Below are 14,739 nucleotides of genomic sequence, written 5' to 3'. Positions count from 1 at the left end.
GCGTTGTTGCGCGCGCGCACCCCCGCCCCGTCGGATCGCCGACCATCCGGATGGCTCCCTCCGCGCCCCGCCTCCCCTGCACGCAAGCGCGGAGGGGGCCGACCCGCGGCTTGCGCGGAGTGGGGGCGTGGCCCCGAGACGGTGGGCGGGGCGGACCGCGAACGCGCCGGCTTGAGCGCGCCGCGCCCAGGGCGCAGCCTCCCAGGCCCCACCGAGCAGCTCCAGGCTGGCGCAGGGGGCAGAGGTCGGTGTCTGGTGCCTGGCTCTGGGAGGTGGCTCATTTCCGCCTCGTGGAGTTCGGCTTCCAAAACACATTCCCTAAGGCAGTTCAGAGCCCGCCTGGCTTCTTAGAGTCGGTCAGGGAAGCTGGCTAAAAGTTACTCGTCCCTAGGTCAGACCTGATCCTGTCTGCAAAAAGATTGAAGAGAAAACCCAAGAGGTAATTGAAAGAACTCAGACATCACCTCATCCCACAGGGAAAACAATGGAGTCTATGTCGTTCACTGTCTGAATACTGTTCTGGCCACTTAGTATCTTTTAACACGCGGCGCGCAAAGAGCCATTCTGCACAATTTAGTTTTAGGTTTGTGCGAGGTATAGCATCACCAAGAACTGGACCTGGGCCAGGGTGGAATATAGCAGAAGTAGTGAATATTGTTCTGTGCTTCACAAATTATCTGAGAAGCAATTTTAATTACATGAAATAGAGAATTCAAGGTCAAATCCGGTCAGAGTGAATTTTGCTTTCTTCATTGTAAAACTCAGGAAGTAGATAAGGCCTGCTATGATTATTCTCATGAGTCAGTGTCTGAATAATGGCTTACTAATACAGTACAAGATAAAGACATCCTGGTGGTTCCAAGGTATTATGGAGTATTTGTGTTCTTGGCTCTCAGGTCCTAATCTCCATACGATTCTTCCAGATTTTACTCGGAATTTCTCTTTTGGTCCCTTCAGATAATGACTTCAGGACCTGTGAGATAGCTCAACTTGCTGGCAGGCCTGAGGACTTACTTGAGTTCCATCCTCAAAACCCACATGATGGAAAGAAGGCACTAACTCCCACAAGATGTCTTCTGACCTTGCATTCAAGTGTGGTCTCTCTTGCTCAGGGATGGTTCAAGAACTCCACCTAGGTCACTGAGAGGTGCATCACAACACATCTCCTTACTCAAATTCATCTTTTGGGGGTCTCTACAAACACCAGGGCCAACAGAGTAACAATCCAAATGAGGCAAGAAGCAAGCATGGTTCAACGAGACTCAGTAGCTGGTATTGTTACACACTTCTAGAATCGGGAGTCTGACACTGGGCAGAATATTTTAGGCATATTTTCAGCACGGCATAATTTTGAAAAACAGCTTTCTGTGATAATTAACTCAATCCCATGTGTGCAATAAAACTTAAGACATGTTCACATTGACACTCTTTACAAAGTAATACGACCTTTTCCAAAAAGATGTGTTCTATTGGCTGAAAACAATGTTCAATGTAAGGGGGTAGGAAGAATGATGGATTAACATAAAAGTCTGTGGGAGTCAGGAGTGGCCTGGCCCTACAGACAGCACAGAGGTCACCTAGGCTGCTGTAAAGTACATGTGACATCTTCCATAAGGATGGGTTCTATTGACTGAGAATACTCAAGATAAAGGTCTAGGGAGGAAGAGTCTGAGATAAACACAATAGTTTGGGGGATTCAGGAATGTCCAGGATCTACAGAGAGCATAGATCTCTTTTAGTTCCCAGACACTTTGAGCAATTAAACATGTTTTACAGAGACAAAAATTGAGGGTTTGGTTGTTTTGGACAAATGGTGAGATTTACAATTTAAAGATACTGTTACAGTTATCTCCAAACAGAGACAGCTTTTGTCCTGGCAGACTTATGCCCTTCCTGAGACGAGGCACAGGGATTAATAAGCGACTGTCAGCCAGGGTCATCTTTTCTGAAGTGCCTAGCAGAGGCAAGCTCTTTTTGATAATGGGTATGAAGCCTAACTGGGCAGCTGTAAGGAGCTGCAGTTGTTTCCTTTCACTTGCCCAGCAAAGCAGTGCTTCTTCCGCTGAATTGTATTTCTGTGTAACTAATATGTTTCTAAGCAAACTAACTGGTAAACCCTTAATAACATTCGTCTTTTTTTTTCTTTTGTTCTAGTTTTGCTTTTTTTGAGACAGGGTTTTTCTGTGTAACAGCCCTAGCTGCCCTGGAACTCACTCTGTAGCCCAGGCTGGCCTCAAACTCACAGAGACCCGCCTGCCTCTGCCTCCCAAGTGCCGGATTAAAGGCGCACACCCAGCAAATTCAACATTTTTATTTTCTCCTTCACTACCACACTCTATCACTTTATTAGTTCTCTCCTTTTTTTTCTGAAGAGCTACAAGGAATCAGCGCAACAAAAGTAGAACCGAGCCAGAGAGGGCAGCACAGAGACCTCATCCTAATTCTTGGCTTTAACTTACTGAGAACACAAGATTTTGTAAAAGGATTGAAGTTTCTTATTCTTAACGTCATGGCCCATGCCTAACATAGGACTGATTATCTGCAAATATTCCACATTAACAATTTAAGGCAAATAGGAAACAGTAAGTTTCTAAAGCAAAAAAAAAGTTTGTATTAAGTTGCACAAAGTAGCATGAACCTTTAATTCCAGCACTCAGGAGGCAGAAATGGGTGGATTTCTGTGGTTTTGAGGATAGCATGGTCTACATAGGAGTTCCAGGTCAGTCAAGAGAGCAGCATAGTGAGACCCTGTCTGCCGCCCCCCAAAAAAAGCAGGAGTAGAGAAATGGCTCAGCAATTAAGAGCACTGGTCAATCTTCCAGAAGATCGCGTTTAATTTCCAGCATCCAGCTCCCAACCATCTGTAACTGCAGTCCTGGAGGATCTGATGCCTTCTTTGGGCATGTGGTATAGACATGTACTCTTATACATAAAATCTTAAAAAAAAAAAAAAGAAGAGAAAAAGAAAGGAAGGAAGGAAGGAAGGAAGGAAGGAAGGAAGGAAGAAAGAAAGAAAAAGAAAGAAAGAAAGGAGAAAGAAATCCCACCAGCTGGCAGTTACTTCTATTTACCACTGACAAGTTAATGTAGGAGCATGCTGTATGGTCGTGGCACACACCTTTGATCCCAGCACTCTGGAGGCAGGTGAATCTCTGTGAGTTTGAGGCCAGCCTGGTTTACAGAGCCACTTCTAGAACATCCAGGACTATTACACAGAGAAGCCCTATCTTGAAAACAAAAAACAAAAACAAAAACCATCCAAACAAAAAAAACCTTTAAAAAAAAAAAAAAGATTCCTGTTTGAGGACAGAAATAAAAAAAAACTGGCTTCAAAGAGGTAACACAACTGTAGAGTAGCAAAAAAGATCAAGGCAGACACAGTTCCTATCACAAAATTATTTACTACTTTAAGAATGCAGGCAGTTACTCAATTTTTCTGTTCTACATTGTTAAAAGTGTATCTATCCTGATATAAGTCTGTGGAGATGAAATGAAGGGCTTTTACATGGTGGCTAGTATTATAAACACACAGGGACTCATTCTTAACTCACAAATGCACAGCCTTAGCTTGGCTTGTTTCTAGCCAGCTTTTCTAGCTTAAATTATCCTGTTTTTCCTTCACTGTGTTTTGCCCCTGAGCTTTTTACCTTTCTTTATTCTACATCTTTCTTTCCTTCATACTCCATGGCTGGCTGTGTGGCTGTGTGGCCAGGTGGCTGGCCTCTGGTGTCCTCTTCTTATCACTCCTTACTCTTCTCTCTTCTCTCTTGGAGCTTAGATTCCTCCTATTATTCTCTGCCTGGCAGCCCCACCTATCCCTCTCCTGCCTTGCTATTGGCCAGTCAGCTCTTGACTAGCCCAATCAGGTGTTTTAGACAGGCAAAGTAACACGGCTTTCCAGAATCAAACAAATGCAACATAAAAGAATGCAATACATCTTTAAGGCATCATTAAACAAATATTTCACAGCATAAATGAATGTAACACATCTTAAACTAATATTCCACAATACATAACAGATCCAGAGGAAAATGTCATTAGCTATATATTATGCTGAACTCTTAAGGTCTTAATAAAGATGTGCTGGGGAAGAAGTGAAGGTACAGAGAGAAAGACTTATATGCAAATAAACCTTGTAAAATGGTCCACAGTGAAGATTCCCAGCATACTGAAAATCTTAGGATGTAGCCATAAGTTTCTCCAGTCCTGCCTGGTCCTGTAGTCAGGATGAATCTCTCCCACCTGCCTGCCCTGCAGTCAGGGCGAATCTCTCCCACCCGAGTCTTACAACTGCTTGGTCCCAAGTAAACACACAGAGGCTTCTATTACTTACAAACTGTATGGCCTATGGGTCAGGCTTCTTGTTAGCTACCTCTTATAACTTAACTCAACTAATTTCTATTAATCTATGTTGTTACGTAGCCGTGGCATTACTGGTCTGCTGGCATCTTGCTGCTCCTTGGGTGGCGGGCTGGCATCTCCTTGACTCTACTACCCTTCTTCCTTGAATCTTCAATTTCAATGTACTGCCTAACCTTATCCTGCCTTGCCATAGGCCAATGCAACTTTATTTATCAAACAATCATAGCAACACATATTCACAGCATACAGAAAGACCATCCCACAGCATCAGGACTTGAGGATTTAGCAGGCAGATCCTGAAATAGCCCCCCTAATAAATGACCAAACAAAAATTCCCTTTATTTTTTTATTTATCATTTTGGAAAAAAAAATAGGGGAAAATCAGACAAGTTAATAATCCACGACGCCTAAGGAGTAAAATTTCCCAGCTAAGAGGGAAGTTCCTCAGCTTTCTCTTAACAGTACGAATGCAAAGTATCACAAACAAGTCCTCTCTTAAGAACTGACCAAATCTGGGAGAGCGACCAGTTCAAGTGTGAAGGGCTGTGGGTCCCAATGCAGCCACTGCTTCCCACTGTGCCTCTGCATCCCAGTGGGGGCCTAGCCACTGCTCAGAGGACCTGGACCAGGGAACCCAGGGTAAAGCAGCAACAGATGTCTACAAACACTGTGTGGTGACAGTGGCCAGAAGACTGAGTCACAGTTCTGCATGATGAACCTCTGCCTTCAACAACTCACTGGGCTTCATGAAGATGCCTTCCATGGCCTTCCAGTAGTTGTTCTGACTTGGCTGGGCCATACCATGTACCTCTTTTTGTCCACTTATAGGTCGACCATACTGTTCTCCTGTGACAGACAGGAGAACTTCGGTGGAAGAATGTTTGAATCTCACTTCACCATCCCTCACCCAGTAAGGTCCATTACAGAGCACTGTCCAGTCATCCAGATAGTCACCTTCACCTTCCTCGCCAAAGGCACTCACTTCCTGAAAGACAGAAAGTGGCAACATTAACAACCTGACAGGTCTGAAGAGTGGAGAAATGGCTCTCAGAATGGTAGAGCACACCCTGAGCCTACCATTCAGGAAGTGGAGAGAGAAGGACCAGGGGTTCAAGATCATCCAGCTACAGAGGCAGTTTGAGGCTGGCCAAAGTTACAATGGACCCTGTCTCCAAATAAATTACATAAGGAGTCAACAAGAAGGAAAATAAAATTATCCAAAAGAAACAAACTGGAACTTTTTGTTGTTGTTGAACAAATTTGGGGTTTTATTTATTTGTTTGTTTTGTTTTTCAAGACAGGGTTTCTCTGTGTAACAGTCCTAAGTGTCCTGGAACTCACTCTGTAGACCAGGCTGGCTTCAAACTCAAGATCCACCTGCCTCTGCCTCCCAAGTGCTGGGATTAAAGGCGTGCACCACCATACCTAGTTTGTTAACAAATTTTTAAAATGAAATAAACTATGGAGGAATAAAAAGACAGGAAGGGCACAAGAGAAAACTTGTCCTTTTAGATTATGATCCAAATCCTACTTTTAAAATTAGTATTAGATCTGCCATGTGTTTTATTCCTAAATTTTTTCCTGTTTACCTTTTCAATGTTACTTATGTGTGGGTGCAGACATGCCATGGCATGCATGTGGAGGTCAGATGATAACTTATGGAGTTGGTTCTCCTTTCACAAGGTAGGTGGGTACAAGACCAAACTCAGGTCAAGTGCTTTTACCAACTAAGCCATCTTGCTGGTAGTCCTTAATTTTCTGTTGTTAAAGACATGGCCTTGTTCAGTTGTCCAAGATGGCTGTAAGCCCGTGTGGGCTCAAGTGATCTTCCTTTAAATAATTGAGACTCTGGGTGCACACCACTGCATCTGGTCTTCTAAACAAACTTGTATTATTTATTTTAACTTCATTCTAAATATTACTCTGTGGGGAAGGGACAGCACAAACATCCACTTCTTGTTCTGCCAGGTGAGAGGACATAGAAGAAGTAACAATCCAGCAGCACAAGCTTGGAAAGAGTCTGGAGCTTGGTACTAAGACCATTCTCCAGTAAACGGAAGCAGGTTCATCGAGGAAATAGAGGATTTCAGAAGTGGGCCAAGAAATATACTAGATGAGTCTTGAACATCTTGTAGTGCCAGAAAATAAGCAAGCGCTTTAAAATAGGATTCTATCAAAGAGATAGATGTATAAGTCAACTGAAAGAATTGCCAAAGGCAAAGTTGAAACAACTTGAACAATAAAATGAAGAGAGTTAATATTGGGTTATAATTCAAAGTACAAATTATATATCCGTGAACTCATACTGGTATGAATGAATAAGTGAATTGAGAAAAGACACCCCTCCTCACACACCCAAATAATTTCTGTAGCTATTCCAGTACAATATAAAGGAATATAATCCCCTAACTACCAAAGTGTGGACTAGAGACAGTGACTTCACAGAGGACCAAATGAAAGCATGACCGTAGGTGCTGGGAATTGAACTCAGGACCTCTGAAAGAGCAGCCAGTGCTCTTAACTGCTGAGGCATCTCTCCAGCCCTGCAAAACTCTTCATTGTAAATTTGGAAACACTAGTTTTATTGTAGTATTTGTCAAAACTTGATGGTATATTAATGTATCCTATTCTGACTTTCCTCCCTATTTCTTACTTTGGTATAGATGTGAAGTTTCCACTCTGACCAGAAACAATTTTCTTCACACTTTTGAGACAGAATCATTTCTCCAAGTATGCAGAAAAGAGAACATCTACACGTAGAAAGAAAGGGTTAATATGCTCATTTTAGCAGCACATACACTAAAGTTGGAATGACACAGAGATCAGCATGGCCCCTGCTCAAGGAGGACACACAAATTCATGAAATGAACCATATTTAGGAAGGAAGGAAGAAAGGTGGGAAGGAAGGAAGGGAGTGAGTTAAGAACCAAGAGATCAAACAAGTCAACTGAGCAAGGCAGAGCAGATGGGATGGCTATTCTCGGTTGTCAACTTGGCCATAACTGGAATGAACTATAATCCAGAAATGGAGGGAATACTTTGATCCAGATCTTTTTTTTTTTTTTGGTTTGTTTGTTTTGTTTTTGTTTTTTGAGACAGGGTTTCTCTGTGTAGCTTTGTGCCTTTCCTGGAACCCACTTGGTAGCCCAGGCTCGCCTTGAACTCACAGAGATACGCCAGGCTCTGCCTCCCAAGTGCTGGGATTAAAAGCGTGCGCCATCATAGTCTGGCATGTGATCCAGATCTTGAGGCAAGATGATGACATGCCTTTGACCCGGATCTTGAGGTCAGAAGACACAAGCCTTTAATCCAGACATTGAGGCTAGAAGGTACAGTTTAATCTGGCCACACCTATCCTGGAAGGATATATAAGGACAATGGAAGAAGGAAGGGTTTGTTCTTCATCTGCTTGCCCTTGCCTGTCAGCACATCCATTCCTTCTTTGGGATCCTAGCAGACCAGCTGAGATACCCAGCTTCATGGGACTGAGCAGCTACTAGATTCTTGGACTTTACATTCATAACTAGCTATTGTTGGACTGCAGCCTGTAAGTCACTCCAATAAATTCCCATGTTGTGTGTATGTGTATACACACACACACACACACACACACACACACACACACACAGAGAGAGAGAGAGAGAGAGAGAGAGAGAGAGAGAGAGAGAGAGAGAGAGAGAGAGAGACTGACTCCTTCCATAAGTTCTGTGACTCTCTATCAGGACTGAGCCATCGCATGCCCCTCACCTGGTTTCCAGAAAGAGGTGAAGTGAAATGGTGGCTGTGGAGGTTTCGACCAGTGTTGATGTGTGTCAGCCGGATGGGCTGGCCACATTTGATGGGGGTTCCCCTTTCACACACTGTGGAGGTCTTCCCCCGTACCCTCCAATAACTGTTGCTGTCATCCACAGAGGTTACCCCTGTCACTGACTGCTGCCCACTACCTGCAGGCAAAAAAAAAGAAAGAAAGAAAGGTAAGGCAGAGAGGGAGGCAGTTTGGAGATGCCTGATACCTGGTTCTCAAGAGTCATTTTCAATGTGATGGAGCAATCAAGGACCCATCCACCACTAGTAAAGCTTCTCCCAAGCTTGCATTGTTTTTAAGAAAACCTACATCACACCTTCATTTATATCCTCCCTAGATATTAAGGGTCTTGAAATTTCACCCTTAAAACACTGGCTATCCCAGAACCTGGAAACAACCTAGATGCCCATCAACGGAAGAATGGATGAAAAAAATGTGGTACATATACACAATGGAGTACTACTCAGCAGAGAAAAACAATGAAAGCATGAAATTTGCAGGCAAATGAATGGAACTAGAAAAAATCATCCTGAGTGAGGTAACCCAAACCCAGAAAGACAGTTATGGTATGTACTCACTCATTGGTGGATTCTAGATATAAAATAAAGAACAATCAGACCACAACCCATAGAACCATAGAGGCTATATATATAGCATGGAGGTCCCTAGGACGACTGTGGCATATAATAAATTTCAGTTTTACTCAATTATTGAAAAAAAAAATAGCCAAATGAATGGAAACACATGAACTATGAACCAAAGGCTGAGGGCTCCCAGCTGGATCAGGCCCTCTGAATAGGTGAGACAGTTGATTGGCTTGATCTGTTTGGGAGGCATCTAGGCAGTGGGACCAAGTCCTGTGCTCATTGCATGAGTTGGCTGTCTGAAACCTGGAACTTATGCAGGGACACTTGGCTTAGTCAGGGAGGAAGGGACTGGACCTCCCTGGACTGAGTCTACCAAGTTGATCACAGTCCTCGGGGGAGGACTTGTCCTGGAGGAGGTGGGAATGGAGGGTGGGCTGGGGGTAAGGGGAGGGGGTGGGAGGGGGAGAATAGGGGAACCCATGGCTGATATGTAGAACTGAATGATATTGTAAAATAAAAAATATATATCACAAAAAAAAAAAAAAACCCACTGGCTATCGTGGAACAGCAGTCATGACTGCAAGTAGAACACCATGCTTCACATGTTGACTACAGAATGAGACATGTCCTGTGAGATGGTCATTTGTTCAATCTTCATTGCACCTTTAAGGTCTTGGACAGGCATATGAATTTGATCCCCTGAGACTGTGATGAGTTCAGCAAAATCAAGAGACAGGATGCTAAACAGCCAGAGTATGAAGAAAAAACAGGTTTTAGGTCTGGTGCTGTTGTGTGCGGGAGAACTTGGTATCCATGATTATGAAAAATGCTACTCTCTAAAGATACTGGCACTGCTTGGATGCCACATGCCCCTCCTATCAGAGGTCCTGGGGTTGGAAGAACAGTTAGCAGAGGAATACCAGCTAGAGTGCCTGGTCCCCAGAAGGACCTGTCCCAGTCGGTGATGACACCACAGAGAAGAGGGACAGCAGCAGCAGCTGCTGTGATTGTCAGGATTGCTTGAGCTCCCACCAAGGTCCTACCAAGATGGGGACCATCACCCACAGGCCCACCAGCTGGCTTTCCCCTGACTGAGGGGCACCTACGATAGGCATGTCCTTTTTATGAATGAGACCCTCTTCCTCAGGAAGGTGTCCACCAAGACCCTAGGATATTATTGGCAAATACCAGACTTTCTTTGCCCCGAAGTGTATCTTGTGAAACTGAGTAGCCTGTGAGCTTTCTGTCCCCTTTGTGCACTAATTATAGCTAACAATAAATACACATCCCTACAAAATTGACAAAATAAAAAAAAAAAGGCACAGGAGTTTCAACTTAACCCTTCATTTTCCAGGGCCAAAGATGTGCCCTGTGTCCCAAAAGTTGTATGGTGGGGAAGAAACACTATGTTGGTAATATTTTACTTTCACAACGTTAAAATTTAAAACATGTTGCCGGGCGGTGGTGGCGCACGCCTTTAATCCCAGCACTTGGGAGGCAGAGGCAGGTGGATCTCTGTGAGTTCGAGGCCAGCCTGGGCTACCAAGTGAGTTCCAGGAAAGGTGCAAAGCTACTGTCTCGAAAAACAAAACAAAACAAAAAAAAAAAATTTAAAACATGCTAAATGCTCCCATATACTGTAGATGAGATACACTTAAAAATGTGTGAAAAGGCCAGTGAGATACTCAGTGGGTAAAGGCACCTGCTGCCTAAGCCTGACAGCCTAAGGTCATCCCCAGAACCCACACAATAAAAAGAGAACTGATTCCTGCAGGTTGTTCTCTGGCTACCAGATGCATTCAGCGTTACACATTCATTCTTCCCCATACAAAATAAACATGAAAAGAATTGGTTTTAACATGTTACATGAGAAAATCCCATGGAAGTGGGTTAGCAAGATGGTTCATCAGGTAAAGACACATGCTACCAAGCCTGATTACCCAAGTTCTACCTTCAAAACCCACATTAAAAAAGCTGGGCATTGTGGCCTGCACTTGTAATTTCAGCATTGGAAAGGTGGAGCCAGCCAGCCTTGAGTTCACTGACCTGCCAGCCTAGACAAATTGGTAAGCCCTAGTTCCCAATGAGAGATCATGCCCCCAAAAAACAATGTGTGAGCCAGGGAGATGGCTGAGTGGGTAAAAGCACTAGCCACGCAAACCTGACAACCAAACATCAATTTCCAGTACCCAGGTAAAAAGTGTAAAAGGGTGCAAGAGATAGTTATGAGACAATATTGCTCTTATAGAAGGCCAGTTCAGTTCCCAGCACCTATATAGTGCAGACTCATAACTACCTGTTAACTCCAGTTCTAGGGGACCCAACACTTTTAGCCTCTATAGGCACCTGTATTCATGAGCTCTTGAACATGCACATAATTATTCTTTTTTTTTTTTTTTAAGATAGGGTCTCTCTATGTAGTCCCCGCTGTATTGGAGCTCCTTATGTAGACCAGGCTGGCCTTGAACTCAGAGATTTGCCTGCTTCTACCTTTTGAGTGCTGGGAGTAAAGGTGTGCATCACCACACCCACCCAGCACACACACAAATAGAAAATAATAAAAATCTCGCCAGGCGATGGTGGCGCACGCCTTTAATCCCAGCACTCGGGAGGCAGAGCCAGGCGGATCTCTGTGAGTTTGAGGCCAGCCTGGGCTACCAAGTGAGTTCCAAGAAAGGCACAAAGCTACACAGAGAAACCCTGTCTCGAAAAATCAAAAAAAATAAAAAAAAAAAAAAAGAAAAGAAAATAATAAAAATCTTATTTAAAAAAATATATATATAAAGGGCCAATGACTTGGCTCAGTGGTTAAAGGTACTTGATGTCATACCTGGTGGCTTGAGTGTAATCCTGAGGATCCACAGGAGAGAACCAGCTCCCCACAACCCCCACCCTGAATTCACCAAATCATCCTCTGGCAGTTCTACGCCAGTCAGGACTGCATAGACCTTGTTTCAAATGCTGAAACTAAAATACTCTTAGATCATATAAATTTGTACGGTCATACCTTAGTTAGTACAATTCTACACGTTAAAAATACTGAGTGAAATATGTAGCTGTAGTTGTTTTTTGTTTATTTTTATTTATTTATTTATTTATTTATTTATTTATTTATTTATTTAATTTTTTTTCTTTTAGAGACAGGGTTTCCCTGTGTAGCTTTGCGCCTTTCCTGGAACTCACTTTGTAGACCAGGCTGGCCTGGAACTCACAGATCCGCCTGCCTCTGCCTCCCGAGTATGCCACCACCGCCCAACTGTTTTTTGTTTCTTGAGATACATTCTATCTAAGTAGTTTTGGCTGTCCTAGAACTCACTCTGTAGAGGAGGCTGGCCTCGAACACAGAGATTCGCCTGCCTCTACCTTCCCAGTGCTGGGATTAAAGGTGTGTGCCACTGTCCATCATGTAGTCGTAGGCTTTAAAGAAAAATGTAATATCACTTAGCGGACTAATCCAAGTTCTTTGCTTGAATAATTTGGAGTTTTTTGTTTTTGTTGCTGTTTTTTGGTTTTTTTTTTTGAGACAAGGTTTCTCTGTGTAGCCCCAGCTGTCCTGGAACTCACTCTGTACACAAGGCTGGCCTCAAACTCACAGAGATCTGCCTGTCTCCCATGTGCTAGGATTAAAGGCATGCACCACCACCACCTGGCCCCTAATTTGGATTTTTGTTTGAATAGGTGTTTAGGAATATAAAGATATCCCAATGATGATTACACATTCCCTGGACTAAACTGGTCAGACAGGTTCTTAGAGTTGGGAACCAGACTAACTAAGCAAACAGCATCCTCAGTCACTCAAATTATCTTCAATACATGTCATGTTGAATCTCATTACTTTTATTCCCCCTCAGTAGGAGGACAGAAGGGCCTTTCAAATGCTTGGCAAATACTCTAACACTAAGCTAATTAGCCAGCCTGTGAACTAAAAAAGACTTATTTATGTATACCTGTATATACGCCTACATGCCAGAAGAGGGCACCAGATCTTATTACAGATGGTTGTGAGCAACCATGTCGTTGCTGGGACTTGAACTCAGGCCCTCTGAAGAGCAGCCAGTGCTCCTAACCTCTGAGCCATCTCTCCAGCCCCTGCCTTTGAATTTCTTGTGTGATGTTTTGAGATAGCTCTCACTGTGTAGTCCAGGCTGATCTTTAAGTCACAACCCTCCCACTTCAGCCTTTCTAGTTCTAGGATTACATATAGCGGCCACCACACCTGCCATTTGTCTTGTTTGATCACTACTGTATCTCCTGTCTAGAACAATACTAGACACCAAAAAAAAAAAAAAAAGAGCTCTTTAAAGCTATGCCAAACAATGAGCCCCAAAATAGTTAGCATTCATTGCATATGATAAAAAGCAGACTTTCAAGCCGGGCGGCGGCGGCGCACGCCTTTAATCCCAGCACTCGCGAGGCAGAGGCAGGCGGATCTCTGTGAGTTCGAGGCCAGCCTGGTCTCCAAAGCGAGTTCCAGGAAAGGTGCAAAGCTACACAGAGAAACCCTGTCTCGAAAAACAAAAAAAAAAAAAAAAAAAAAGCAGACTTTCCTTTGCAATGCCTGTCAACGCTTAAGTTATTTAAGGAAGTTATTGCTAAATGAAAGAGTGCTAAAAGGTAAGAGCTAAGAAACAGGTATAAGACAAAGGGTTGTAATCAAAGAGTGAGCTCTTGAAGTCTAAAACCTCAGAGATTCAGCACATGTTGTCATGTTCTATATGTCTCTCTCTCCAGCACAAAACAGTGGCAGCCCATGGAATCTGAAAGATTTTTAAACCTGGACCGAGTTGGATTAAACCCTGTCTCCATCTTTCACTAGCTGTAAGGCTTTGAGCAATCGCTGAGTCTATTTCTTCACCTATGAAAATAACTTTACAATGTATCTCAACACATTGAAAAGTATCTATGTAACACGTTTAGCACACACTCATCAAACAGGAACTAACATCACGATTTAATTAATTTCCCTAGCAACTCGATCGTCCTCTTCACGAATCTCCCTAGGGCACCTTTAACTTCCCAAGACCACGCCCTCAGCATTGGAGGCCCCGCCCCTTCGGGGCTCACCGGCCTAGGCAGCCCACCCAAGCCGGGTTGGTCGCCCTCAGTACCTGACCCATAGCGCACGTCGTGAGAGTGCAGTCGGACGTTATGGCGCGTATTGAGTAGCTTCACCACGGAGCCGCACGTAACGACAGCCATGTCGGACGCTCCCACAGCGCTCCACAAGCCACCCAACAACAGAAGCGACAAGACAGCCATCCTAGACTGGAGTGCCCCTAATCATCCAAGAAAATTTGGCCCTTCCCCGGAACCGGAAGCTAAGGGCGGGACGACGAAGAGGAGGAAGTGAAGACACCTTAACCTGACTCTTTATGGTTCCTTTGGCTAGAGCGGCTTCAGGAACACGCTGGCCCGGGTGGCCTTCGGGACCCCGCTTTGTCCTGGTTGCTCCGTGGCGGCTTCGCTCCTTATTACCTTCAGTCAGCGTTCGCACACTCGAGGAGAAAGCGCTAGACACCGGAGGGGAAAAGAGAACAAGAAGTGACCCGCCCACTCCCAATGACAGAGAGCCGGAGGTGACGTAGCACGTTTACGCAGCAGCGGCGACGGTGGTAGCGGCGGCGGCGGCGGCAGCGGCAGCGGCGGCGGCGGCGGCTGCGGGGGCCCTTGCGGTGGGTCCGGACTATCCTTTCCCAGTCTCGGCTCGGCGACTCCATTTTCTTCCGTGGGAGCTTAGCGCAGCGGAGAAACAGCGACCTTCAAGCAGGTAAAGCTCAGCCTGGAGTGTGTTTCTGGCGTGCGCAGGTGGCGAGCCGGACTCCCGGGGCCTGGTCCCGTAGGGGGAAGAGGCATTGGGGTGCCCACTGCGGGAAGAACCCCGGGAGGCCCTGGCCTTTCCGGATCTACCGGGCAAAGGGACGGAAACGCGCCGGGGTTGCTCAGACTCTTCGGGCCTTTCCCCACGCAGTATCACCCGGAACCCTG

General features: G+C 44.7%; 2 protein-coding genes and 1 non-coding gene across 3 annotated transcripts in view; 2 read left to right on the top strand and 1 right to left on the bottom strand.

Annotated features, from left to right (window-relative positions):
• Positions 1-4,694: 4,694 nt before the first annotated feature.
• Sdf2 (stromal cell derived factor 2) lies at positions 4,695-14,295 on the bottom strand. Its single transcript, XM_028866876.2, has 3 exons — positions 13,863-14,295; positions 8,110-8,306; positions 4,695-5,347 (listed from the first exon to the last, which is right to left on the bottom strand). The coding sequence occupies exons 1-3, from the start codon at positions 14,011-14,013 to the stop codon at positions 5,060-5,062; spliced, it is 636 nt and encodes a 211-aa protein (XP_028722709.1). The 5' UTR covers positions 14,014-14,295; the 3' UTR covers positions 4,695-5,059.
• LOC114691613 lies at positions 7,138-7,241 on the top strand. Its single transcript, XR_003734226.1, has one exon. It is a non-coding gene; the product is annotated as a U6 spliceosomal RNA (small nuclear RNA).
• A 102-nt stretch (positions 14,296-14,397) lies between the features above and the next one.
• Supt6h (SPT6 homolog, histone chaperone and transcription elongation factor) overlaps positions 14,398-14,739 on the top strand; it is a 40,987-nt gene continuing 40,645 nt past the window's right edge. Inside the window, 1 exon segment of the mRNA XM_028866875.2 lies at positions 14,398-14,521. The gene's annotated coding sequence lies outside the window, so the exon portion shown is untranslated.

This window comes from Peromyscus leucopus, chromosome 8b (assembly GCF_004664715.2).
Source record: "Peromyscus leucopus breed LL Stock chromosome 8b, UCI_PerLeu_2.1, whole genome shotgun sequence".
Lineage (NCBI taxonomy): Eukaryota > Metazoa > Chordata > Mammalia > Rodentia > Cricetidae > Peromyscus > Peromyscus leucopus.
Note: the sequence above shows the minus strand (reverse complement) of the source record. Positions and strands in the feature narration are given on the sequence as shown.

What these genes read in the sequence shown, in the direction of transcription:
- Sdf2 (XM_028866876.2), bottom strand. Translation starts at nt 14,013, where the DNA reads ATGGCTGTCTTGTCGCTTCTGTTGTTGGGTGGCTTGTGGAGCGCTGTG. An exon ending in CGACGTGCGCTATGGGTCAG is followed by an intron (nt 8,307 to 13,862) that starts GTACTGAGGGCG and finishes TTTTGCCTGCAG; the next exon opens with GTAGTGGGCAGCAGTCAGTG. An exon ending in CACCTCTTTCTGGAAACCAG is followed by an intron (nt 5,348 to 8,109) that starts GTGAGGGGCATG and finishes TCTGTCTTTCAG; the next exon opens with GAAGTGAGTGCCTTTGGCGA.